This window comes from Nestor notabilis, unplaced genomic scaffold (genome assembly GCF_000696875.1).
Source record: "Nestor notabilis isolate BGI_N333 unplaced genomic scaffold, ASM69687v1 scaffold2118, whole genome shotgun sequence".
NCBI lineage: Eukaryota > Metazoa > Chordata > Aves > Psittaciformes > Psittacidae > Nestor > Nestor notabilis.
Genome location: NW_009939406.1, coordinates 324 through 27,391, shown reverse-complemented (window position 1 = coordinate 27,391; position 27,068 = coordinate 324). Strand labels below are relative to the sequence as shown.

Genomic DNA, 27,068 nt, shown 5'->3' with positions numbered 1-27,068 from the left:
GTGATATGGTGCAAACTGTCCTCTGTTTAAAGGGAAATTCCCCTTGCAAGGAGACTTTATATACACGTTAAATAAGAAGGCATCTGAAGATCAGTTTTGTTTGGTTCAGTAAGTGCAGAAGTCTTTGGTGTAAAAGGGAGCTCCTCCAGCAGGGGGGGTGATGTATTTACTGTGCTCTGAAAAATCTCCCCTGACTTTGTTAGGCAACTTCCGCAGGAATCTGAGAGACCCGCATGCAAATTTACTCTCCTTGATTCGGGGTAGGCATTTGGTTCAAAATCAGTAGCCTGATCAGAATCCTGTGGGCTACTGTAGCGTAAACCCCATTTACAGTGGGATTCTGAAATATTCGCATTGTCATAGAATGGTTTAGGTTGGAAGGGAACTTAAAGATCATCTAGTTCCACCCCCACCACCACCATGGGCAGGGACACCTTCCACTAGACCAGGTTACGTTGCATAATAGAGAATGGTCCCTTATTTTGAGATATATAGGATCATTTAGGTTGGAAAAGACTTCTGAGATCATGAAGTCCAACCGTAAACCTCACACTGCCAAGTCCACCACTAAACCATGTCGGTCCATGTCACATTTACATGTTTTATAAATGCCCCTAGGGATGGTGATTCCACCATTCCCTGGGCAGCCTGTTCCTATGCCTGAGCACCCTTTCGGTGAAGATTTTTTTCCCAATATCCAGTCTAAACCTCCCCTGGCGCAGCTTGAGGCCATTTCCTCTTGTCCTATTGATTGTTACTCAGGAGAAGAGAGTAACAGCTCCGACCACACTGCAACTGCCTGTCAGGTAGTTGTAGAGAGCAATAAGGTCCTCCCTGAGCCTTCTCTTCTCCAGACTAAACACCCCCAGGTCCCTCAGGCGTTCCTCATCAGACCTGTGTTCCAGACCCTTCACCAGCTTCACTGCCCTTTCCTGTAAAAAACACACTCCAGCACCTCAATGTCTCTCTTGTAGTGAGGGGCCCAGAACTGAACACAGGATTCAAAGTGCAGCCTCACCAGTGCCCAGTACAGGGCACTGCCCTGGCCCTGCTGCCACACTATTGCTGATACAAGCCAGGATGCTGCTGGCATTCTTGGCCTAATAGTTAATCTTGGCCAAATTTCTATATACCTAAAAGTTATTTGGTGGTTTTGTAATAGCTTTGAGATGACAAAATTATTTCCTGAAAATTTACTGTTCACAAAATCTTTTCTATGTATTTTTATGGCAGTGAAGTAGAAGGCGGCTGTGTAGGTAGATGAAAATGACAGTATGAAGCAGAAGTTTGTGTTGGGGTGTGAGGGCTGTATGTGACTAATAAATGTGTGGAACAGAAGATCTGTAAATGGAAAATTGGTTTTGTGCATGGAAGGAGACTGAATGTGTGTGTGAACACTTCTGTGTGGAATAAGTTTGGGATTCAGCGTGTGATAACTGGACAACATCTGCCACATGATTTGTTAAAGCTCTTTAATAATCTGCATAGTAACTAAGGCTGTATGTGCATATAATGCTTTGTAGCCCAGAATGATTCATCCATTCTGTGCTGTGTCAGATAAAGTAACTGATGTAACATTAAGGAAATCTAAAACTTGGGACACTCTAAGTCCATAGAGTTTTAACTTGCTTGTATTGTAAATGTTGGCATCTGTGATAAGACAGTTTGCCTTCATAATGTGTGTTACAGAGTGATTTTTTTTTCAGGGAAAGAAAGGGAAAAGCTCTATGCTTTGCTTACGAATAGTGTGTTTCTTCCACATGACAGTAATCACTAGAGAACTGAACTGCTGGGTTTAACATCACCTCATACCAGCTAAGCAGTCAGACTCCCTGGTGCATTTGCATAGTTTGCTGCCATGTTAATAGAGTTGTTGTTGAACAAGAGTGCAGTACGTGCCAGCCTTGCTAACGATTGGTGTTTACAGTCTGTTTGGTATATCACTACATTCCTACGTTGTTTATAAGTTGTGTCTTTTTTCCCCTCCCTTTCTAAGATACTACGCGTATCTTCAGCAAGCTCAAGCGTTTTACACATTCCCGTTCCATCAGATGATGACTGCGGTGCCCAACATGGAAATGATGACTGAGCAGCCGACTCTAGAGGGCATCCCAGAGCCAAACATTGCTCAGGAGCCTCCGAAAGGTACTTTGACAGGGCCGTGCTAGGGCAGCTAAAATGTTAGTGATCGGTTGGGGGAAAAAATCATTGGTTTTAAACTGCTTCTTTGGACCTGCTGGATTTCTTTTTCTCGACGCTGTCTGAGGAAGTATTGATGAATTGTATTCTTTAAATAACATTCTTTTATGAGGCAGTTAAAAAGAGAAGTAAAACCAGGTGATAGTATTCGCATTGTTCACTCACAAAGTTATCTTGTACCAGGAAAAGCAGATTCTTGTTTCAGTAGATAAATGTATCGTTTTTAGCTGATTTCATGAGGTTTAATGTTATGTTAGTGACATTTTCTTTTTAAAGGCCGAGTTTAAAATATTTTCCTTTTTTTTCTGCAAGAGAAGTAACAGTACAATACTACTGTTTATTTGTAATATTTTTGTTTAAATGGTGGTTTAGTGTGTTGTAGTAATCAGTGAGTTGCTTATATACAGTAAGGATTGCTTGGGTTTAGTGAGGCTTATTTAAACAAATACAAAAAGTGCTGGCAAGTGTCCTGTGGGTGACACAAGTTTTGTACTTTATGCACTTCTGTGTTGCCTTTCTTTTCCTCCACTAGGATTTTGTGGTAGCTTAGGCTTTACAGTAACTGTGCCAAGAAAAGATCCCTTGTTCTGTTACTCTGCTTGCTTTTTACCATGTAACAAAGCAGCGATCTCTGCCAGGCTGAAATTCTGATTCTACAGCCAATATTCACACGTTGAGTTTCGTCTTGCTTTTAATGCTCAGATGTAGCTCAGGGCTCTCAGTATGAGGTATCCTATCAGCCAGTTCATGCAGTGACATTGCTGTTTAAGTGCATCCTTTCATAAGTCCGTGGGTGTTTTTCTAGTTGTAATGTACGGCAGATGAAATCATAGGAAGAAAACCTCCAGTTTACAGTACTTGTGACTGCTCAATTCATTCAGGGTCTCACTACAGTTAGGATGCACCTTAGCCCTATGTAGATAGGCTTCTTTTGCAGCTTTATTACTAGATAACATGGTATCACCATGAGTACACTGTTTGATTGCACTTTCCAACATGGAACTAACCTCAGTGTTCTGGCATATCTTCCAAAAGAAATGAAACTGTTTCCAGAGGATTGTTGTGTACAGCATGTAAACAACATAACCTTGTCACGAGATTACTCTTGGTTTGTATCCTAAGTCAGCGTAGTTGCCAGTGAATAGTGTTGTGTGCCTGTGGCACAGAGACACCCAAGCTAGCTCTGCGTTGAGCCTGCAAAACTGAGATTCATCTGAGAATTGTTTAAGTGAATGAATTTTGAAGGTAAATTTAGTTGTCTGATTTCTTTTGGTATCCATACATTTATAGATAGATAGATAGATAGATTAGTTAGGGTTGGAAAGGACCTTAAGATCATCTAGTTCCAATCCCCCTGCCATGAGCAGGGACACCACACACTAAACTATGTCACCCAAGGCTCTGTCCAACCTGGCCTTGAACACTGCCAGGGTTGGAGCATTCACAACTTCCTTGGGCAACCTATTCCAGTGCCTCACCACCCTCACTGTGAAGAACTTCTTCCTTATATCTAATCTAAACTTCCTCTCTTTAATTTTAAAGCGATTACCCCTTGTCCTACCACTAGAGTCGCGAATGAAGATGTCCTCCCCAGCATCCTTATAGGCCCCCTTCAGATACTGGAAGGCTGCTATGAGGTCTCTACGCAGCCTTCTCTTCTCCAGGCTGAACATCCCCATCTTTCCCAGCCTGTCTTCATACAGGAGGTGCTCCAGCCCTCTTATCATCCTCGTGGCCCTCCTCTGGACTTGCTCCAACAGCTCCATGTCCTTTTTGTGTTGAGGACACCAAAATTGTACACAATACGCCAAGTGAAGTCTCACAAGAGCAGAGTAGAGGGGCAGGATCACCTCCTTTGACCTGCTGGTCACGCTTATTTTGATGCAGCCCAGGATACGGTTTGCTTTCTTGGCTGCAAGCGCACACTAAAGCGGGCTCATGTCGAGTTTCTCGTCAATCACCACCCCCAAGTCCTTCTCCGCAGGGCTGCTCTCAGTCTTTCTGAATATCCACACTCAATGCTAGAAATGTACAAAAAGGATGTTTGCTGTGTGTTTCAGAAGTTAAAAAAGGAGGAAGGAAAAGAAAAGCCAAAGCAACGGAGCCAAAGCAACCTAAAAAACCTGCTGCTAAAAAAGAAAAATCAGCCAAGTCAAAAGGCAAACAGGAAAAGATCACAGATACATTTAAAGTCAAAAGAAAAGTGGACCGTTTTAATGGGGTATCTGAAGCTGAACTTCTGACCAAGACTTTACCTGATATCTTGACTTTTGATCTGGACATTGTAATCGTAAGTAGCTCACAGTTACAAGATTAGGTAGAGAAGTACGTAGTCTGTACTCACTGATTATGACTTACATTCCTCATGCCTACTTATCTATATTGCTTATATAGCAAGATCTTGCAAGATAAAGTATATAAACTGTTTCCTGTGCGTAGAGCCACTTTGCATTTTCTGTTTAAAATCATAGTAACATAGTTCTCATTTCTCAGAAATCTGAGGCTTACACATAATACAGAGTCATGAGAGACTGCGACTTGATACTTTATTTACTGGAAGCACTCACCAGTGGCTGTAAAACACCCTGTGAGCTGCTCCTTGGGCACTGCACAACTAAATGAGGCACTGCTGTAGAACTGTCGATTTATTTTTTTTAAATAATGCTAGAAGGGACCATTAACACAGTTTTGTTTAGTGATAGTAACTTAAAGAGAATTGAATAAGCATCCTTACTGTAACTTGCTTAAATTCCTGACTAGCAAGCCATGTTCCCATTGTTAAGATGGACTGGTATCTTTGTAGATTGGCATAAACCCTGGCTTGATGGCAGCTTACAAAGGACATCATTACCCTGGACCTGGAAACCATTTTTGTATGTTATTTTCCTTTCTTCTTAGAGAATATGCAGAACTGTGTTAGAACTTGTGGCATTTTAATTAAACTGCTTTCAGGTTTGCTTTTCTGCTTTTTTGCCCTTTGGGGTTTTTTTGTTGTTTTTTTTTTGATGCAGAGAGGGATTTTGCTTTTAACCCCCCAGGGATGATTTAAACTATAGTTTGGGTGATTTATACGCTAAATACAAATGTAGATATCAACAGGTTCTGTCAGAGAGGCCTAGTGCAAGGAGGAGTGATGGCAAGGGTGTAAAAGAAAGCTGCCACATGGTATTTGCCACATTCTTTCCCACAAAATCCATATTGATCACATTCACTGCCTGCTTAAGTGAATTACAAAATCTAAAGCTCTCTACTGAACTTAGAAAGAAAAGCCTGGTGTCCATACACAGGATCATGGTGAGGAGTTCCTGTTGTTGCCTAGGGATTTTCTATCCTCTTGGCAGTAGATAAAGTAATTCTGGCTATTTTAAATTTTTCTGGATAGGGCAGTAGTCTTCCCAAATTAACTGATGCTCTGTTAACATAGATTCTTCCTTTAGCATTCCTGTACTCTGGTAGTAGAGGGGTTTTTTTGGTTTTGTTTTATTTTCCTTAGGAAAAGGCAAATGTGTATCTTCCTACTTTGCAGGGAAGTGTCTGTTCATGTCTGGTTTAAGTAATGAACAGCTGAACCATATGGATGACCACACCTTGCCACATAAATACGGGATTGGATTTACAAACATGGTTGAAAGGACAACACCTGGAAGCAAAGACCTCTCCAGGTGGGATAACAAGGAGGAATGTCATGCTTTTTAATGAATGAATAGTTGTGATTTTAATGTCGAGTACTTTCTCTTTTAGCAAAGAGTTTCGGGAAGGAGGGCGGATTCTGATGCAGAAGTTACAAAAGTATAAACCTCGTATAGCAGCTTTCAATGGAAAATGTGAGAACCTTGGCTTTCCGATGAATTTGTTCTGTCAGTAGCTTTTTCTTCCCCCCACTTATCCTATCTTCTCTTCATTTCAGGTATTTATGAAATTTTTAGTAAAGAAGTTTTTGGAATAAAAGTTAAGAACTTGGAATTTGGACTGCAGCCACACAAGGTGCCAGATACAGAAACTGTAAGTATTGATGCTGAGGAACAAAACCAGGGATTCCAGTTTGGTTATCTCAAAATTAACAAAGTCTCAGGACTAGCACACACTTATGGTAGCATCAAAGTTTGCCCAAAGTACAAGGGATGGGAAAGGCTTTTATTTAAATAGAGAAAGGGGAATAGATTTCACACATCTCTAATGCAGCTTCCTTAGACTTGCAGGCTGTATTTGGGAAGTGGTGTACGAGGGTTAGTAGGTCAGTGTATTCTGTGAGGCCTGTCTAAAATACAAACAAAACATACATACTTTTATCATAACTGTCATCTGCTTTCATCTGATCATCTGTGTCCAATGCCCTGCAGGTCTGTATTACTGAATTTTGATGCCAAATATGACCATGGTGCTATTGCACACTACAGCTCCAGTGTTACTGGATCCAGGTGTGCCCAAGCACTTCCATCAGGCTCAGCCTTCTTAAGCTGATTTGCAGCTTGAAATTAAATTGGACACCTAAGATAAAATGAAGAGTTTGATGAAGAGTGCGTTAGTCATAGACATGCAGTGCTGGAAAATATCTCAAGAGATCAGCTATGTATCATCACAGATTAGTTTGTTTAACTTGTTCTTATAAACCAGTTAAGGCAAAGGCAATTGCACAACCTGCCAACGTAGCTTGTTCCAAAGCTTCATTACCTTGGGTTGTTTTTATGTCTGTCACAAATTACTGGTGCTGCAAGTTTAAGAGCTCAGTTTAAGCTGTCCGGCTTTAAAGGTTAAGTGTTGCTATCAGAGACTGAAGAACTATTGCTGATTAAGTGCTTGCTGCTTAAGTAGCTATTAAAGACTTCTGTAGTAGATGTATTTTTAAGAAAGGTAAATAATCCTCTTTACTAGTACATGTTCATAAATACTGCATAATAAAAGCTGTGGATACAGTTCCTTTTTTCCTGAACTAATTGTATGCCATTAGTTAGGGCAGTTGGCAGAGATAGAGATGCTTAAGTTGGCTTCAGCCATGCTAACTCTAGAGTTTCAAACCCTGGCAAGTGTGATGCAGAGGCACTTGGCCAAGAAGGCTGCTGATCCTGTGATGCCTCCCTCACTGGTTTGGGATGTTTGCATGCCATCACATACTCCTCTGCAGGCTTTCTGGCTCAGAGCTCTGCAGTGTGCTCCACTCTCTGGGATACCCTTGTAAATTGCACTTCTCGTAACACCTACTGCTACTACTTCTCCTGCAGCACAGAAGCAGCTGGTGGGAATTGTCCCCTCTTCAGCAGCTGGTCATCAGCCCTTCAGGGCGGGACATCTGGCTGGCCAAGAAAAATGAAAGACTCCTTTTATCCTCTTCCACAGCCACCAGTGCATTAGTTGAAGTTAGTGCAAAGAGTTAAAACAGCGAGTTAACTGTTGCGTTATTCTCAATGCACTATAAATACCAACTCATAGCTCAGGGAACAATAACACTAGTTCTGTTGCTCTTTGTCTCAAGCTCTGCTACGTTATGCCATCATCCAGTGCGAGATGCGCTCAGTTTCCCCGTGCACAAGATAAAGTTCATTATTATATAAAGCTGAAAGACTTGAGGGATCAACTGAAAGGCATTGCACCAAACACAGAGGTGCAGGAGGTGCGGTACACGTTTGACTTGCAACTTGCACAAGGTATAGTGCTTATTTTGTTAATCCTTTATTAAAACGTGATGTAACATACGACACAACTAGCAGTTTCCCAAGCAAAAAGAAATAAAGAATTTAAGGGGAGGGGGGAGATGTGCCATCTTCTCTAAAGCGCGTGGTGTAGAATGATAGATTCCACTCTCTTTTTAGTACAGTCTTAATTATTGGGGGGGAGTGGGGATTATTGTGTAGAATGGGTGGCCGTTTTGTCAAGTGTTCTCTACTAAAAATGCTCTGTGATCGTTTTTATTCTGCATATTAACACTTGAGGTCTTCTCTTCCGGCAGAGGATGCTAAAAAGATGGCTGTCAAAGAAGAAAAATACGATCCAGGTTATGAAGCAGCGTATGGAGGAGCCTACTGCGACCGCGCGCTCTATGAAAGTGAACAGTGCACTTTCTCTTCAAATGGAACTGGTAACGTGCAGAACGTGTGGCATTCAGTCTCTAACCTTTGCTCATGAACAGCTACTTTGTGATACCAACTGCATTTTACAAATTGTGTTCTCCTGTTTGTGGTTGGTTTGGCAGCAGGTAATCCACAGTACTGTGAGGGGCCGTCCTTTGGTGAAGTTCCTAATGGACAATGGATGACACAGTCCTTTGCAGACCAGATTCCAGAGTTCGATGCTGGTGTGACGCGGGAAGAAGAGGGAAACAACGCGTAAGAGCTGTGTCTTCTCAGCTATGCATACCTGCTGCAGTTTTAATGCAGTGCTCAAGATTGGTACCTCAGTTCTCCAACTGAAGCATTTGAATAGGATTTTATCTCCCCTAGTTATTTTATTCTAGTCCCAAGTATGTGTGTGGTAGGATCTAATCAATGAACTAGTGAATTTTAAGGAACTGTCCAAACTTTTTAAAAAGTTAGCCCTTTTTTGTATATGAGTTTTATATTTAATGTATACCATTTATTGCAGGGTTTGACAAATTGCTTTCTCATTTGTGAAGATTTCTTTGAGGCGTTAATTTCATTCCATGAACCGTAACATAGTAGTAACAGCAGCAGTATACTGATGCCTCAATATTGGGATCTCTCATAATCCTTTTCTATCCCATGAGGGGAAAATGGGAAATGTACCCTTCTTTTACATGAAATTGTGGTTTTAATCATGCACAGTTAAGCAAATTGTGCTTTTTAAGTCTGCCTTTTACCTTCTTAGTGTATTTTCTGGGTGGGAAGAGCGCTCTGTCTATTCAGGATTAACGGGAGTGGAGACATCATCTCAAGACACAGCACTTTGGAGGAAAATTTGTGTTGCACAGGACAGGGCCTAAATATTGTATCTACCTAAGCTATTTTTAGGGTAAGGTTTCCCTAGCACTCCATCTCTTCCCCCATTAAATTTCAATGTAAGGAACTGGAATTCCTTTAAAAAAATGAATTGCAATGTAAGGAACTGGAATTCCTTTAAAGAAATGAACAATGGTGGTTCTTGAATTCTGTGGCATTTAACTCTCAGTGATATCTGTGGGATTAGTCTCTTCAGCTGACCTTCAGCAGAAGACAACCCCTTTGCACAGATTGCATTGCAGGGAATTGAAAGATCAAGCTCCCTGTAAAAATCATGTACAGCTGCATCATTTACATCAGGTACAGTTAGCACAGGGTGAAAGAGGTTTGTGCTTTGGTGGGTTTTAACATTCAGTTCTCTTCAGTCTCTAAGACCTTAGAAAGAAGAGTGTTGTCATTATTCCTTGAATTAAATCTAAGGGCAGGTGTTCCATGAATGAGAAGCCATCTGCAGAAACTCCAGCTCTCTTCTCAGGAACTTGCTTAAACAATATACCTTTTTGGCCAATGTTAGTGACTGAGAGAGAAATGAGACTCCATGCTTGTGCCTAACCATCATCTTCTTTCCCTCTGTTACCATATGAGGAAGAAATGAAGTAAAAGCAATAAGCTGATCAAAACACTGAAGTTTTGATGATCTTATGACAGTAGGTGCTTCACATACTTGAAAAATAGATACAGACAGTATCTCCACAATCCACACTGGTCAGCGATTCCTGAACCGGTGTCTTCTACCCTTTCCTCACAGCCAGTGACAGTTATCATGCATCAAGAGTTAGCGTAGATTCTAAACCTGCTGCAACAGCTCTTGCTAAGATCACACACTGTCAGCCTGTTGTGAGGCAGGCACAATGTTTACAGTCTCTTCCCAAATTACGTGGCTTAATTCTGAGCGTCTTAAATCAAGCAAGTGCGCATTATGATTCTGATTGTGTTTATTAACCTCAGTAGAAAGCTGTCCAGTATATTGTCAAAAAGGTATGGGGCTTGTCTTGTCTGTTATTTAAAGTGTACTGTATTATATATTGCTGTTTACATGGACGTTTTCCTACAGGTGCTCAAAGTATCTTGCATCAGGGATTTGTTACAATTCAGTTTTATTTTTCAACAAAATTAGAAGCATGTAATTAGCACTGGTGAGTATGTAGCACAGTAGGATAACACTACTGTAAGGCTATCCTGTTTGATTGGAAGGGAAAGGCCTCCTCTTTAACGGAGTCACCTACTAGGTTATCTAGGTATAGAATTGAGTGTTCAATGACCGTTCCACTAAATACTGCAATTCTGTGTGTACTCCCTCAGAACTGGTGCTCTTTTCATTACAGTAAACCTGTCTTAAACCTACCAAACGTTTCACAATAAAATCAGGAATTGTATTGTAATGTCTCAGAATATGCTTTTGCATCTTGCTAGCAGGGGGTCTGTAGTGCTGCAGGGTGTGCAAGACACGGAAACGCTGCAAAATGGAGTCACCACACACCAGAACTCCATCTCACTGAACCGGTGTGCACGTCTTCAACATGGGCCAGACAACTAAAGATACCTTGTATGGCACTGGTGAGGCTGCACCTCGAATCCTGTGTTCAGTTCTGGGCCCCTTCACTACAAGAGAGACATTGAGGTGCTGGAACAGGTCCACAGAATGGAGCTGGTGAGGGGTCTGGAGCACAAGTGTGATGAGGAACAGCTGAGGGACCTGGGGGTGTTTAGTCTGGAGAAGAGAAGGCTCAGGGAGAGCTTACTGGTCTCTGCAACTACCTGAACGGAGGATAGAGAGAGGTGGGGGTCAGTCTCTTCTCCCAAGTAACAAGTGACAGGACAAGAGGTAATGGCCTCAAGCTGCACCTGGGAGGTTTAGATCAGATATTAGGCAAAGTCTCTTCAAGGAGAGGGTGCTCAGGCATTGGAACAGGCTGCCCAGAGATTCCAGGTGGAATCACCATCCCTTGGAAGTGTTCGCAAACCGTGTAGATGAGGTCCTCAGTGACATGATTTAGTGGTGGGCTTGGCAGTCCTGGGATAACAGTGGAACTTGATCTTAAAGGTCTTTTCCAACCTGGTTGATTCTATGATTCTACCAGCAGACACTGGAATCTTATTTCTAAATACCTTACATTAAAACACACTGTCTGGCACTGAATTTCACCTCTGTAAACATTTAATGAAAATACTTCATTGTGGAGTAAACTTGTTTCCTCACCTTACATGAAAGTCTGTCACTCCAGCCACAAGCACACAATACTGATGGTCACTTACCTAGTTAACAAATCCTTAGCTTTCTAAAAAATCAGTTAATTACACAACATCTTGCATCTTGAACTATTATGTACTGCAAACCGTAGTGTCTCAGTGGTTTCAGTATCAGCTGTCAGGCCGAATTAATTTAAACTTCCCTGAAGGGTCAGGAATAAACCAGTTTTCCCAGAGATCAGTGTGAACACTGGGATAGTCCCAAGGTTTGTATCTCCCATTCCAATGAAGTAATTTTGCTTCTTGAAGAAAATGCTCTGAGTAATGAGCATCAGGGCTCCAACCTGCATGGGTAGGTTAAAAAAAGGAAATTAAAAAATCCCATTTTTCATACTGGAAGGCACTATAGAGGGAGGTATGTTCAGTGTGGGGGGGGGGGGGTGTTAAGAAGTCTAATTAGTGTGGTTCCACCCGTTAACAGACAACTAGTTGTTAAGCCAAAGTAGCTTTTTTCAGCTTTATGCCTCTAATGCTCCAGAGCAAACAATCTGAGCAGGTTTCCTCCCTCTTAACATTTTAAGATCTTGGCATAGCTGGGGTTAAACAAAAAAATCCTTTTGCTATTCATTTTACTCTTACCAGCTGAGCCACTATCTTACCCCAGGATAATTCACCATTGCCAGAAAAAGGTAACTACATCCTCAGAATGCTGAGGAGACAAACACTGCCAGGCATCCCAGCACCTTCCACCATGCCTATTAAGAGAGTGTCCGATTGTTTTTCAGTCCCTCTCTATGTTCAGCTCTTTCATACATTCTTCCCATACTTTATGACAATGCAGGTTAGCTGGTCTTTAAACATGTAACTTTGGCCTTAGTATTTGTTTCTTTTTTTTTTCCAATCCAACTTAATGACTACTAGTGATCCAAGGTATGAAGTGATGCACTGGGGTAAAGCAACATAAGGTCCTGTGCTAGAATCATACAGACCACACATTTTATTTAGTTCCAACTGCAAACAGTGGGAAGTTAAACTTACCAAGATGCCTTATGTGCCACATAGGATTAATAGTGGAATACTTTCCATGAAACACAATCAGCATTGGAGAGGTTGCCACACCTCCCCCAAGGGTGCTGCTGTAGAGGTTTTCCCTGCAAAAGGGGGAGAAAGGAGATGGAAGAAAATACTCAAAATTTCAATCACAGGTACAAAAGGCAGAGGATTAAAAACAAGTGTCCTGGCAAAATTCAGACCAATTTGCAGCATACTCCTTCCTACTGCTGTCAATTGCTTGTTTTTGCAACTCCAAGTCCTGTTGAGTAACTCATTGCTACTAGGCAAAACAGGAGTCAGACCTAGCTGAAGCCAATCACTTCTACACATCCTGGCAGTGTTCAAGGCCAGGTTGGATGCGGCTTAGAGCAACCTGGTCTAGCGGAAGGTGTCCCTGCCCATGGCAGGGGGTTGGAACTAGATGAGCTTTATGGTCCCTTCCAACCCAAACCATTCTATATGATCCTGTGATTCTATACACAAACATCTGAAGGGCATCCACTCCCTATGAATCCTGTGCTATATCCAGGGCTAGGTTAAGCCCAGTCACTGCAAGGAGAGGCAGCAGTGTGCTGAAGGCCTGGCCAGCACGACTGAAGCTGCTCATCTATGAGACCCTGTGCCCCCACCCAGCCCCACGAGGAGGAAATGTGGGAAGCACCAAGAGGCGTGTAGAGGAAAAAGAAAATCTGAACCTCCCCTCAAAACTGGGTTTCGACTGCCAAGCAATTTATTGCAGTGTCATTTCGAAATTCAGCTAAAAATAACAGGAATGTGTTACTAAGGTATAAAACTAACTTCATAGAGAAAATTTGCAGCAATATTCAGGGAGGTTTTTCTCTTAAACACTCTCAAAAAGCACCACAAGAGGTTGTCACGATACGTTACACAAGCAGAGTAAGAAAAAGACATTTGGCTTTTCATTCCTGCACATGTTTACCATTTATGTGTCTCCTCTGCTCATTTCTGAAACTAAGAAGTAATGGGGACAGTCCAATGGCACAAGCTATTTAGCTTCAGTTTAGCCTTTACGTTTAACCCTTTGTGGGTAAAGAAAATAAATGTCAAGTTCACAAGTACAGGTTACCAGTGAACTAATGTAACAAATGAAAAGTGATTGTTTCACTGTCTCATGCCTTATGGTCAGTGCCAAAAAGATCTCTTTCATGTCAAATTTTGATCATTTATAGAAAAAAATAGTGGTTTCTATTAGTATTTAAGAAATACAGTGTCCAGTCACAGTTTGGCTGATGTTACAATACGGGAGACTGCACACAAACAGGGAAACACTCCTCCTTCTTTAAGCCAGCCTCAGGAAAGGAAGATCTTAAGTGGCTTCATCTCCAGTGAGGTTGGTCACCCAAAACAAGAACCATGTGTTCTCAGTGTCCCTCGGGATTAAGCATGGTTTGTGATTAAAGACTAGAATTCCAGGTGGCCATTTCCTGGTACACAATCGGTCAGACTGATGGAAATTCTGGAATGCAAGTTACTTTGCTTGATGAGTCTCAAAGACGGACTGCTATAAAACATTTAAGAGCTTTTAAACAGAAAATGAAGCCATAACCTGAGTATTAAAAGCGCAAAGCTAGATTTCCACACATACTCTACATTTCTTTGCATCCACTTTTCCAACTGCTTTGTAATCCGTTGATGTTTCCATTCGGTCATGTTAGCAACAATTACTCCAGGATTAAAGGAGCAGGTGCTGGGGCTGATGCCTAGATCTCTAATCGCCTGCTTTCTGTAGTCCAGGAATCCCATGTACGTGTTCTAAGAAACAAAAAAATATGTTTATCCCCTATGGATCTCCATAAAGGTAAGCTACCACCCACATGGAGACTAAATATGCCCTCTCAGAGCTGAGTTTCAAGAAGGTGGTTACTGGTCTTCATTTCCACATCACACAAGGCTGAAAGGCAGGATACTTCCAGCTACTGAATTAGTTTCTCCACGGTATTATTCCATGAGAGTTCTTCCCTCACCATACATTTGTCTTTCTGTAGCTTATTCTGACTGATGTAATATCACACTTGTACTGCTGTAATGCCAGGGGCACTCTGACAATTCTGGGGAACTCAGCTCAGGAATTAGCCTGTAAACTCGTTTTCCCAAGCCTCATTCCCTATGTCACTAATAGAAATATCATCTATTCTGCCTTCATTAGTTGTTCCGGAAGTGCTCATGATCTACTGATAGCAAAATAGCGAACATCATTTAGAAGAAGCCAAAGAACAATAGATATTGAAATTATTCTAGGAAACAACTCTGCAGAGCATTGCAGAGTTACTGCAATTACTGTAAAACTACTACAAAACTACCAAAAAATAAAAACATAACTTTCACTTTGTGGAAGATGCATCAAATCACCTTACATTTGCAGGCCAATGCATTCACCCTTAGAATTCCAAACTGGCACCTTACCTGCATCCCTACACTTCTAACCATTTCATGTGTGGAAGGCAGATCACAGTCGTCTGAAAAAGCTGCAGCATGTCCAGGAGCCAGCTTGGTGTCGTACAGTTCCTGGATGTCACCTGATTGCAGAAGGGTCAAAAGCATAAGGAAACTGCTTCACTGCTACAGAGTGGGTAGGAGAACTTCTGTTCTCAGACATGTCACTTAGGAACATTCCAATTTTAGGCAATAGCCCAGATATTCATGAAGGCTGAATTTTGTAATATGGGACAATTTTCCAGTTTTTTCCTGTACCTGGATGTCTATCTTCAGATAATATCATCATTATTCAATACATCCATATACTAAATGTCCAAAAACAGCTACAGCAGAAGCCAATTACACTGTTAAGAAGCCTGGTTACAAAGCTCTCCATTCACAGAGCTTGCCCTTGGAAAGAGAGCACACAGGCAGCTTCTCTGAACCTCTTCAAGTCCCACAGAAGCACCACTTCAATCTCTGGCACAGATCAGGCTTTTCCTGATTTTATCGTATTTATGCCTCCTGCTAAGATAAGTGGATTCCCAGCACTGGCCAGTTGAAAAGTGCCTGATATGCTTGACCATTTCCCCTGGCCACCCAACTGCTTCCTGGTGGAGGGAAATAACTAATGCATGGCATCTCACCCGTCTCCTGACTAGCAGGTACCCTGATGTACCTGAAAAGTTTCAGGGCAGGTGGGAAGCACAGCACTGCCACAGCAATGGAGTGAGTCTGCATCCAAACTTCCAAGAGCCACCAGCTTTGCTGCTGGGCATGGGCTGGTCACAGATAAGAATCATCATCTTGGAAGGCCACATATGGCCCAGCAGCCTGAAGTGAGCTCATTCAAAGACTAGTAACCAAAAACATTCTGCATACTGCAAACACTGAAACTACTACTTATGAAATAAGCAGAGAGTACTTATTTATTTGCCTGAACTCATCAGCTGTTTGGAAAACATGGTTTTGGACTCATATCCCACCAAGAAACAGAATTTGAAATAATGAGACACTTAATTGTTGAAGATCAACATGCCTTGCCAAGAATTTTCTCCTGATTCTAAATAGCTTCTGCTTTTCAAAAGAAAAAGCAAGAGAAAGAGGGAAAGCAAGAAAAAAGCAAGAGAAAGCAGCTTTTAAAGAGAAAAGCAGAAAAGGAATAAATAACCAAACCAAACAATTCTGGGCTGAGCCCCCAAGTTCAGCACGTTTCACTCTTAATGCTTTGCAGAAAGTAGCAACCAATAAGTGATCCCCAAGTTAAACCCCATTCACTCCCAGTGCAGAGACATCTGATGGAGAGCGCGGTCTCACATTAGAGCCATGACATGAGGAGCAGCTGCCAGAACAAGCTTCCTCCCTCCACCTCGCTCCCAGATGTCTGTCTTTATTCCCCTCTTCTGGGCCCTATGATTGCGTGACCCAAGGGTGAGCAAGGTAGCCTGGCTGAAGCAAAGGAAAGGAAAACAAAACAAGAAAAAAAGGGGTTGGTTTTTTCCGTACTGCTAGTCTTCTGCCAGGTCCAGCAGCTGAATCAGCTTATTCTGCAGCTGCACAACTGTAGATAGGACATAAGTAACAGGAGCTGCAAGGGACAGAAGAGGCAGCAGCCTGCCATGAGCTGTAATGTGAAACTAGGTGCACCTTTATCCTGTGGCTCCAGAAACACTATCAGCTGACAGTAGCTGACACCCCTCAGGAAAGAAAAAGCCCTACCTCTCCTCTTCCAGCCACACTGCTTTGACTCCTACCAGGGAACAAATTGAGGCTGAAAGGAATCACAATTCTGGTGAATGCCTGTGTAGGTGCAAGGAGGGATGTGGGGGAAGCCATGGGCTCAATCTGCAGTGCTCATGAAACTGGAGCATAAATGAAGACTTAAGAACCTTCCAGAGACTGAAATACTGCTGTTGCCCATTGGTGACAGAGAGAACAACAAAATCAAAAAGCAGAGATAGCCACTGGAAACATGCATGTTGAAGAACTGTCATATGAAGTCTATTGCAAATTAAAATGAGACAGGCAGAGCAGATTGTTTTTATAAAGTGGCCAGTATCGGCCCCTTTAAATACAGATGTTATGAAATCTGCCACTAAAGACATAAAACTGTAAGAAGCTGCAGAGAAGCTGTGGAGAATAGAAATTCACTGATCTTAATGTTCTTAGCATTTGTGGGAATTCAAATACTAACAGGAAATGCATGTCACATACTTCATAAATATTGCAGCATCTAAGTGAAATCCATATCTTTCAGCAATTGACCAGATTCAATTAAAATGAAACCCATACATACAACTTTGATCAGAATCAACTATTCAAAAGATACACAGAGGAAAGCTCTACAGACTTTCCTTTAAAACCAAACAGATTATTTGTGGTTTCCCTGAGCACAACACTCCTAGCAGCTGCCTCAGTTTCCATTATATCTCATATTTCCAAACGACTGTGAAAGCTGCAATAACCTTGATTTGAATTCTGCTAGAAACTGCCTTTTGGATGACAGCTTACCTTGAACAATGATATCATCATCCAAATAGATTACTTTCTCATGTTTCTGGATAAGCAAAGGAAGGTAAAATCGAACGAAGTTCAGCTATTAAACAGAAAAAAAGGTGAACACTAAACGGTAAAGCTGTTTAATGAAGTAGTCTCACATTTCCGTCTCTATTAACAATTAAACTGTTATTTGTGTAATTCAACCAATTAAACTAAATTTAATTTCTCTCTTCATTGAGCACTAGCCACCAATCATTTGCTTCCTTCCCCCCAGCTTTAGTAGTATCTTGAATCCATTATTATTTACTTCTATTTTAATTACTATGGCTCCAACGAACCAGCCCAAAACAGTTGTTTCATCACAAGAATCATTTAGATTGGAAGGGGCCTTTTGAGATCATCTTATCCAAGCCCTCTTCTCAAGCAGGGTCTACCCAAGCAGGTTGCCCTGGACCATGCCCAGTTGGTTTTTGAATAAATCCACAGATGGAGACTCAACAACTTCCCTGGGCAACCTGCTCCAGTGTTTGACCACCCTCACTATTAAAGAAAAAACAAAAAAAGTTTCTTCTTGTGCCCAGAGGAAATGTCATGTATTTTAACTTGTGCCCACTGCCTCTTGTCCCCACCCTCAGGTATTTATGAGCCTTCTCTTCTCTAAGATGAACAGCTCTCTCAGCCGAACAGCTCTCTCAGCCTCTCCTCATATAAAAGATGCTCCAGTCCCGAACTCACCCTAGCAAGTCCACAACTTTCTTGTAGAGGGGAACTCGGAACTGGACACACTGCATGTAAATCATGCAACATTTCTTGTTTGTTCTCACTGTGTCTACTACTAATTTAATCTAATGACCATTCATTCTTGCATTGGAAGAGACAGTGAGCAACCACCCCCCATCTGGTCCTCCATGTCACTCAGTTCTGCGGACCTCTACTATTTTCACACTAGAAGTCATATTTCCAGGCTAAGCAGTTTTAACCCACTGATTCCTTGCACGAAGAAAGGAATTCCATAATTAGAAATGTCAAAGGCTCAGAGAAGGGCAGCAAGAATAAACATTCCGAACAGACCTGAACATCTTCCTGTGGTAATATGCCTTATCCAGATAACAGGACAAAGACTACACATAGTATTTAGGATGAGGGAAAACTATGGATTTGTGTTGTGGCATAATAATATTCTCTACATTGATGCTTATTCCTTTCCTAATAATTTCTAGCATCTGATTTGCCTTTTACTGCCAGCTAATAACATTTAGATTAGTCATTAGCTTCTGAATTAACCCAGGACATGAGCAGAATGCAGCCAACTCAGCATCCTGGAGGCACAAAGAACATTATTAGACCTTTCCTCTAATAAACTGTAAATATATTCTTAAAGGTATGACACATTCCAATCACCAAGATTATGTCACCAATAATGAGGTCCCAGCAAGACAGCTAAGTTGCAAGGAGCTTGTTATACTGCACTTTTCCTTCTTGAGTGAGGGCATAGTGTTTAGACCTGATGTAGCTTCTGACTTACATGCCACTCCTGATGTTATGGAACAGAAATTCTAGTACATTTTAAAGCCTGTAGTAAACATTAAAAACCCTGAAAATTTGTTATGTGGTATTAATTTACTCACAGGCTGCAGTAGCTCTGGGCGTGATGCATCTTGTCTGATTTTTCCTTTTAGTACCATAGGATTGAATTCCACAACCTTAAATTTTATCTCTTTCAGTTTAGAATTTTCAATCCATCTTCTGTGATAAAAAAAGCAGTGAAAGAAATAACTGAGTGTGTGGCAAGTACTTCCAGTACTAAATTCACAGACTCACAGAAGAACAGATCTTGAAAGCTCACTTGATCTATTCTGTCCCAAGACAGACTTACATCTACCGCTATTGCACGCAGACATAAAAATCAAAACAACACCCAAAATGTCCTACCTCACTGCCAAAACCAGACTCCACATGTTGCCCAAACAACTCTTCCACCATCACTAGCATCAAATGCTATTTTTCTAGGCTTTCCTCCTACAGTTAAAGACCATTTTTTCTTATCCTATCTATGTTTTTAAAGCAGAGGTTAGTTTTCTCCCTTTCACAGTTTTACATCCCTCAAGATGCCTGTCCCATCAGCTCCTAACTACATTGTCTTTAGACTTATTTTTTCATTATTGTGTCAGATTTCTTGACACCATTGCTTATTTTCTCCTCTGACTTCTCTTCTAAATCCTTCCTGAAAGCACCTAAAACTAACCATCATGCTTTTTGCATTAATAATGTCTCCTGTGGTCACATATATCACCATGTATATCCACTATGATGAATGCCATTATAATTCTGTAGTTTTTCAAATGAGTGCTACCCAAATCCTGCTTTACCTTGAGCCAATACAACCAGTTATTCCCACCTTATTACCTTGTCATTACCTCTACTGAATTTAATCTCATTTTACAGTTCATTTTTCCAATTCATCCTGATTAGTTTGTTTTCAGCTCTTGTCCCCAGTGTATCTGCTGTCTCTTTTCCAGCTTCATGCCAACTGCAGATTCATAGAGAACATTTTCCACTATTATCTAGGTTACTGATGAACTAAATGGAAAAACTCCCTGTGGAACTCTACTCATTACTTCTTTTCGCTTTGACGCAAATTATGAGTACACAGGCTACAGAAGTGCTGTAGCCAGAGGTGAGCAGTGCTAAGAAATCTGCTTTATTTTTGATTCACACCTTCCTCCTCTTTTAGACAATGTAACACCCAATTCTTTCATTACGAGCTTTTTGGGGTCTCTATTTATAACCTTTAATACAGCTTCTCAGCTGAAATTAGCTTTAAACAGCAAGTTTTTCTTCACTGAAGTTTCAAACACAGTGCCAGATGAGAGGAAAGTGCAGTGCCACAAAGTGGGATTGGCACAAGTAAGTATGTATATACTTACATACTACAAACTTTCTGCAGCTGATCTACAACAGGCAGAGAGGCACAGGTAATGGGCACGGGCTGGCTATTTCACACCCCTTTACACCAGGCAGTGCCTTGCAGAGGGCTAAATGGTCCCATTTCCTAAACATAGAGAATGCTGGGTATTGCTACTACTGGTTATAGCACTTCTAAAAGGAAGAAACGTTTACCTGAAAAGTCCTCCAAAGTCTACATGTACGTTAAGGAAAACACCAACCTGGTTCTAACCACAGCATGAAACAAAGTAAGGCTGGTACATACCGAATATGTGGGATGGTAGTCTTCAGCCCAACTATGTAGAACAGAACATTAGCCTCTGTGTTGCTGTAGATGCTACTGATCGCTGCTACAGCTGCACCCATTCTGCCTGCAGCAGCACAGATTACAACTGGAATTTCTTCTTCCATTTCCTCTGGACTCTCCAAATCAACTACAAGAAACAAAACTATGCATTATGACAGAAAATTAAGAATCTTATTATATTAGCTCTGGATGACAAGAACAAGAATATAGTTCCAGAAGAAGCAGACTCATATCACATTCACCCCGTTTCCTTACCACATCCTATACACATCCGCAGCTGGCAATGCACACAGCATGAGCTGTCACTAATCCAGAACTACATGCAGGTTGACTGACTGTTGGATGCCTCCAAACAGAATATAGAACAGAGTTCTTGGCATCTTCTACTCAGCAGATGCACAATTCAGCCTGTCCTCCATGCAGCTGCTTATTCACTTGAACCCTGAAGAAGTTTGAATACCTTAGAGACTTCTTCTCAGTTATGTTTAGTATAAGGTGAACAATAGGTTCCAAAATAATCAAAGGAGAGAGGTAAGTAAAAAAGATTGTGCAATTGCATAAACTTCACTTCTTTGGGAAGCAAGCTAGAAAGAAATAGTGCAAAATTTTATACCAGCAGAAAGTTGCTAATGATAAAAAAGGAAAAAAAAGTCTAAACAATATTGAATCATAGAATTGACTAGGTTGGAAAAGACCTTTAAGGTCATCAAGTCCAACCACTACCCCAGGACTTCCTAGACCACCACTAAACCGTGTCACCGAGGGCCTCATCTACACAGTTTTTGAATCGGTTCACATTACTGCTAAGGAAGGTTTTTATCCCTAGAACTGATTAACTTTCAGAACTTATATAGATATATTTATACTGGTTAAACCATACCATTAAACTCATAACAGTCCCAACAGAAATATACTGAAAAATGGTTTATAGCAAGACAAAGTTTGTTTATATTTGGAACAGTGAATAAGCTGCTAGTATAAACATTTACTACCAGACCAACCACATCAACCCTAGTGGGTTTCTGTCACTATAAAAATTCCAGAAAAAACTCCTGCTTTAAGTCATGTCAAGATCTGATGGTCTATCTGAAATAAACAGCTAGGCTAAGAGCGTTCCCACAGGAGCAAGTTGTGATCAAAGTTTATTAGCACTTAACAACTCCAATGCTGTTCAGCACAAATAAGGATATACTCCAACCTCCCTCTACATCAGTGACATCTGGATAAAAATCTGAATCATAATGACAATTGTTAGTCAGCACTATCAATCTCCTACTATTTTATTCAAGTAATTCAGAAGAAAAAGTTCTGCATCCCAGACCATATGCAACGGTATGAGTAGCTCATCTGCCGCAGGGCAAGCAGGATTCAGTAAGATAAAAAGCACTGTTCAAATGAGGAAATAAGGAATATAAAACAAGAGCATAAACGAAACAGAAGTACAAGTCATTTACCTGTTTCATTCTTTAATGCAGACGGTACTTGGTGAACTTTATTATACAGAATGGCACACACAGTTAAGACAAGAAGTAACAGTAAGATCTGGTTAACTGAAAGAAAAGGGAGAATTTGTAGACAATTAGTATTACAGCTAATTCCAAGCACCTTTTTTAAAAACAAAATCCCATTTGCACCCAGCACATAACCTGTATCTGCTATGTTTATCAACTTCTGCTTTCTCATTATTCAAGCTAAAAAAAAAATTATGTTAAAAACATAATAGTGTCTCTCCCCCATTGCAATAATTTCCAATTATCTGATTTTCATGGATAACTTGCTCACTAAATCATCAAGCTCCTAATATAGATGGGTTATCCATACTAAGAAATTCACACTTTTCTGAGTTTTACCAGAGCCAAACTCTCTTTTCATGGCTAGCTTGCTGTTTCTCATCACAGGACTTCAGGAATTCATTATTTTTACCTAGCTCTTTCCTTTTCTCAGGCTTCCCTGATAAACCTTCAAACAGACGAGAATTTTTTTTCTATTTCAATGTTCAGATCTTTGAGGTGTATTTGAGCAAAACCCTCAAAATCTAGAAAAAGAAACGCAGCCTGCTACTAAACCCAGAAATGTTCCAAAATATTTGAAAATACATATTTTGATGTGATTAATTAGTAAAATCAAAGCAAAGCATGCAACAGCAAAGACCTTACAGTGTATTGTGATCTGTAGTTCCTACCACACTGTTTTGTACAGGTTTAAGTCACTCAACATAAACCAACCCTGAGCAGGTATAGGACAGTTCACTACCTACAGCAGGGAAGGAATACATTGCAGTCATCAACAGTTACTTTGATGATGGGAGGGGGTTAGTTGTTTTTTTTTCCCATCAGACTACTTTGTTTCTTTTGCACCACCATAAAAAGGATTTAAGATGTCCAAAAGAGCAAAGGGAACAGAGTTTTGAACTATCCCAATCAAAGGAACTGGGCACAAGAATAAATTTAAATTGGTAAACATATGTCACCAAACCTACACTAACTTAAACCAGCTGAGAAAACAGCCCATTGCCTTTGGAGACATTTGGGGTGTGTAACTGAAGGCACACCCCAGTCCATTTTCAGTCACTGACCCTGACAGTTGATAAGAACCTCTTATTTCTTGAGGCCACACCTCAATTGCAGGTAAGAACATCATTCATATGCAGAGTTCTGTAAAAACACACAGGTTCAGTGCTCTGGGCACAACCCACATGAAACCAGCAGATACCTGCGCTCTTAGTGGGAAACTGCAGATACCCCAATGTCATGCAAGAAAGCATGGAGTAATTCTAAATTAATGGGATTTGTAGCTGTAATGATCTGACTTAGTTAACAAGAAAATTCTTATCTGTATACTGAAAGTTAAGCATAATTTAGCAAAACCAGATGTATAAATTTGCATCCAACTGTGACAACATTTGTATGAGAAACTGCCTCCGACATTTCTGTCCTCTTTTAAAAATAGGTATTTCAAATGTTTTTAATCTCTCTTACTTTTCTTTAAAAGAGCCATGTGTCCTGTTGGATGAGAACTGTGATCTGTGGTAAAATAAAAATAAACAAACAATTTTTAAAAGAGAGAGAAAAAAATCATTAACATCAGGAGTGAATACTAGCAGTTATATCAGGGACGAGGGTTTGCACCATCAAATTTTACTACTGACCTGGTAAAACTGAACTCTATCTTTGTAAATAACTCCTTTTCTTTAACAAATAACTAACATTCTGGATTAGAACTATTACATATGTTAATTTAAGATACTAATAGGCTGAAAAGAACATCATTTTAATAAATTCCACCCAATCACCTACAAAGAAGTATTAAAACATCCACTGATGCAGTCTGTAAATACCTTTACCTCTGATTTCACTTAAAACATAGTAACAAATGCTGATCTGGAGTACTTTCCCAAACATATGGGAAACTTACACTGGAACAGCATCTTTCAGATTCTCGGAAAATTTCAGAGCAATAGTGAAAACACTTTCTAACAGCAATATACTTCCATTAACAGAAACGGGGGGAGGGGAGAGCTTGTACAATGTGGCTTGTATTTAAATACATTACTTGTGATGCTGAAGAAAATGAGGTAGCCTTCCTCCAAACTGTATTTCTAAAACACCCCCAAGGGTGGCCATGACTTTATGCCTGAGAGGACAACACAGAATCTCTAAAACACAGGGTTATGAGAAATATGACATTCACTTGAATTCTGAACCCAAACCTACTGTTTATGGAAAAAAATAAAAAAGAAAAAAAAATAAAAAAAGAGGAAGAAACAAAGAAAAGAAAACACACAAACCCCCAAACAAACTCCAACCAAAAACCAACCACCACACCAAAAAATCCCCAAGCAAATCAACAGTAAAAAACAGCACCAGAAATCGGTGTAGGGGGTGTGGGGAGGGAAATACAACTATGCAATCCAACCTTCATGCAATGGTAGCTGCATATAGGAGAGCAACCAATTTTCCCCGTTTCCATGCATCCAGATAGGGACACATTACAGCACACATAAGGATATATGGTAGTTTCTGTGCATGCATAAAAATTATTCCAACTCCCTGAGAAAGGAGATGAACAGCAAGAATTCTTGAAAACTGAGTCATGAAACTGACTACTTCTCATTGGCTAATGCTCAAGTTCAGGCAGCATCCTAAATTAGTTTCTACTTTGACTAAAAAGTTAAATGACAATAAAAATACATTAAAAAGCTAAGATATGGCTTTGTTTCCAAACCACTTATATATCTGCATGTATTTAGGCCCCAAGAGATGACTAAATCATACCAAGAGGAGTATTTCTAAAGTCCTTTCGAATCTGCAGTACTTATCTACATTCCAGCAGCCCATTCTCTTCATGTGGCATTAATTTACACAGAGAGGAAATCAAGCTTATCAGTCAAAAAAACCCACAAAAAACAACACTGCCAAGAAAGCCCTTCTTTCATGCATTACATATAAGTATTGTCTTCTTATCCATTTTTGTAAGTTTACTCATTTAGGCAAGCAGAGAGACAAGAGAACCCCCTACAGTCTCAGAGTAATCTTCTAACCCCACTTCAGCTAATCACAATCTTCCACTGATTTCCATAGAGCTGAGTACTATCTTTTAATTAATACTTGTACTGATAGTCACAAACAGTACTGATGATTAGTGCAAGATGAAAGTTGGGTAGCCACAGCTTCATGGTGCCTTCAGAAATTAGTAAATCAACATAAACTGAACCATGTTTTAAACTTTAAGATCCAAACTCAGACAGACTCTCATACAAGTTTGAGTTCTAAAACTACAGCATTCCTAAGCCTCAGAAACTCAGATTGATTACCCACTGATTTTTAAGGAAAGAAAGGAATATTTGTTCCCCTGTAAATACTTACTCATTTTTCCCTGACTGTAGACATTAGTTCCTGGAACCTGGCAGTCCCTAACTCAGTTGCCAAGTCCTGTAACAAAATGAGGGGCTGCAGAAGGGAAAGCTCAGAAACAGTGACATTACTGCTCAGATATTTCCTGCTTAATTAGTCTTTTTACCTCTTCAAAGCAGCACAGTGTTCAGGACTCCTCTCTCTTGAAGAGCTGTAGAGCTATTTACTGGGATCCTAAATAGCCCACAGCTGTAAGCACTCTTGCCAAAGCTTCCTTGACCATCATCCTCCTTTGAAGTCCCCCGCACAAGGGCCTTACAGGGCACAGTAAGAGTTTTAAGATTCAGTTCCTTTTTCAGACTCTTCAAAGTTTACTTTGGAGTTGTGCTGGTTTTCTTTCTCTGCTGCTGAGGAATAGCACAGAGTCCAGACGCTGCACTGGAGGAATGAGAGCCCATAAACCACTTCCAGATGTGTAGAATGATGATGCAGCCTCAGATCTGGCAAACTTGCCTCAGAGCTTCAGCTTGCAGATTGCAAACAAATCCCTTAAGACAAAATGTCTTAAGGGGGTGGGGGAAAGAGAAGGAAACAAAACCTTCCAGAAGTTACTTCAACAGCTTAAGTTGCAGGTTAGGTTTCTAGCCATTATTTTACAGTCAATGTGAACAGATCACTAGTGTGCAAGAGCCAAACAACAGCATGCCAAAGTCAAACTGAAAGCCAAAGTTTTTCCAGTGTCTGTTTGCAGAGTTCCTGCAAGCCAAAAGCCAGCAAAAACTAGGAAAATTCAACTCTGCACATGTATTTTTACCCGAACCATCTAATTTCCAAATCCCTGAGCAGTTAGGGGACTCTGAACCCACAGACTTGGTTTAGATTCAAAGGGATCTTAGATAAAGGCAACCAGCACGTTGATGCTTTGCCTCCTAAGCTCTCCTGAACGCTATTGCAGTTTTACTTCTACACCACTTATTCATTCAGATTTTCTCCCTCCCTTCTAGGAGCCTCCCTTCTATACAATAAAACAGTTCTTTTACAAGACTTTCATGAGTACAGAAAGGAGCAATAGTCATCTTCAATTCTAAACTATTTTTAGCATGAGGCAGTGCAAAACTTAGAGTATTTGGCCAAGGTTTTGAAAATCTGTAAGTATTTTAAATGAAGACTGTTGTTCTGTTTGCAGGAACTGAAAAAGTGAGTTTTCAACTGTGTGCCTCAAATATGACAAACTGTATTACCTGTGTTTGATTTTGTGCAGAAATCCATGTTGTGCAGAGGTACTTGAAGGAAAAATAAATGGAGACCTATACATACAGCTATGGGCTTCATGTAGCTGGGCACAACGATTACCACTTTTTCTGTACTAATTTTGTTTAAACTCTATTAAACTTGTGTTCATCTAAATCCACCCGTGCTGGGGTTTTTTATCTCCCATCCGTGTCTCTGTGCATCGAACAGATCCAAGAAGCACACAGGTGCATGAGCCTGCAGCACTAGGACCACCTGGCAATGCATTCCTGGCAACCCAGTAGCGCCTTCTCTAGATTTCCCTCAGCGTCAGGTGTTTTCTACTCTCGTTTAACACCCCCCTCACACAGGAAAGAGAGCAGCTTCCATCCTGCAGAATGAGAT

The 27,068-nt window shown here is 40.7% G+C and overlaps 2 protein-coding genes across 2 annotated transcripts; one reads left to right on the top strand and one right to left on the bottom strand.

The window, feature by feature from the left end:
- Positions 1–1,996: 1,996 nt before the first annotated feature.
- On the top strand, positions 1,997–8,892 carry TDG (thymine-DNA glycosylase; the record flags this gene model as incomplete). Its single annotated transcript, XM_010019828.1, has 9 exons — positions 1,997–2,145; positions 4,260–4,489; positions 5,003–5,072; positions 5,726–5,861; positions 5,941–6,023; positions 6,107–6,201; positions 7,670–7,841; positions 8,144–8,272; positions 8,387–8,892. Coding segments are annotated over 9 exons (1,201 nt in total), but the record flags the coding sequence as incomplete, so codon positions are not given.
- A 2,618-nt stretch (positions 8,893–11,510) lies between these two features.
- Positions 11,511–25,865, bottom strand: GLT8D2 (glycosyltransferase 8 domain containing 2). Its single transcript, XM_010019827.1, has 10 exons — positions 25,600–25,865; positions 23,559–23,603; positions 22,035–22,130; positions 20,539–20,707; positions 18,956–19,073; positions 17,340–17,424; positions 14,817–14,929; positions 13,999–14,165; positions 12,378–12,490; positions 11,511–11,683 (listed from the first exon to the last, which is right to left on the bottom strand). Exons 2-10 carry the CDS (start codon positions 23,575–23,577, stop codon positions 11,511–11,513), a joined length of 1,053 nt encoding a protein of 350 aa, XP_010018129.1. The 5' UTR covers positions 23,578–23,603; positions 25,600–25,865.
- Positions 25,866–27,068: the final 1,203 nt, after the last annotated feature.

Excerpts from the sequence above, each read along its gene's own strand:
- GLT8D2 (XM_010019827.1), bottom strand. Across the intron at positions 12,491-13,998 it reads TGGATGCAAAGAAATGTAGA|GGAAAACCTCTACAGCAGCA; the intron begins GTATGTGTGGAA and ends CCCCTTTTGCAG. Across the intron at positions 11,684-12,377 it reads GTGGCACATAAGGCATCTTG|GTTGGAGCCCTGATGCTCAT; the intron begins GTAAGTTTAACT and ends CTACCCATGCAG.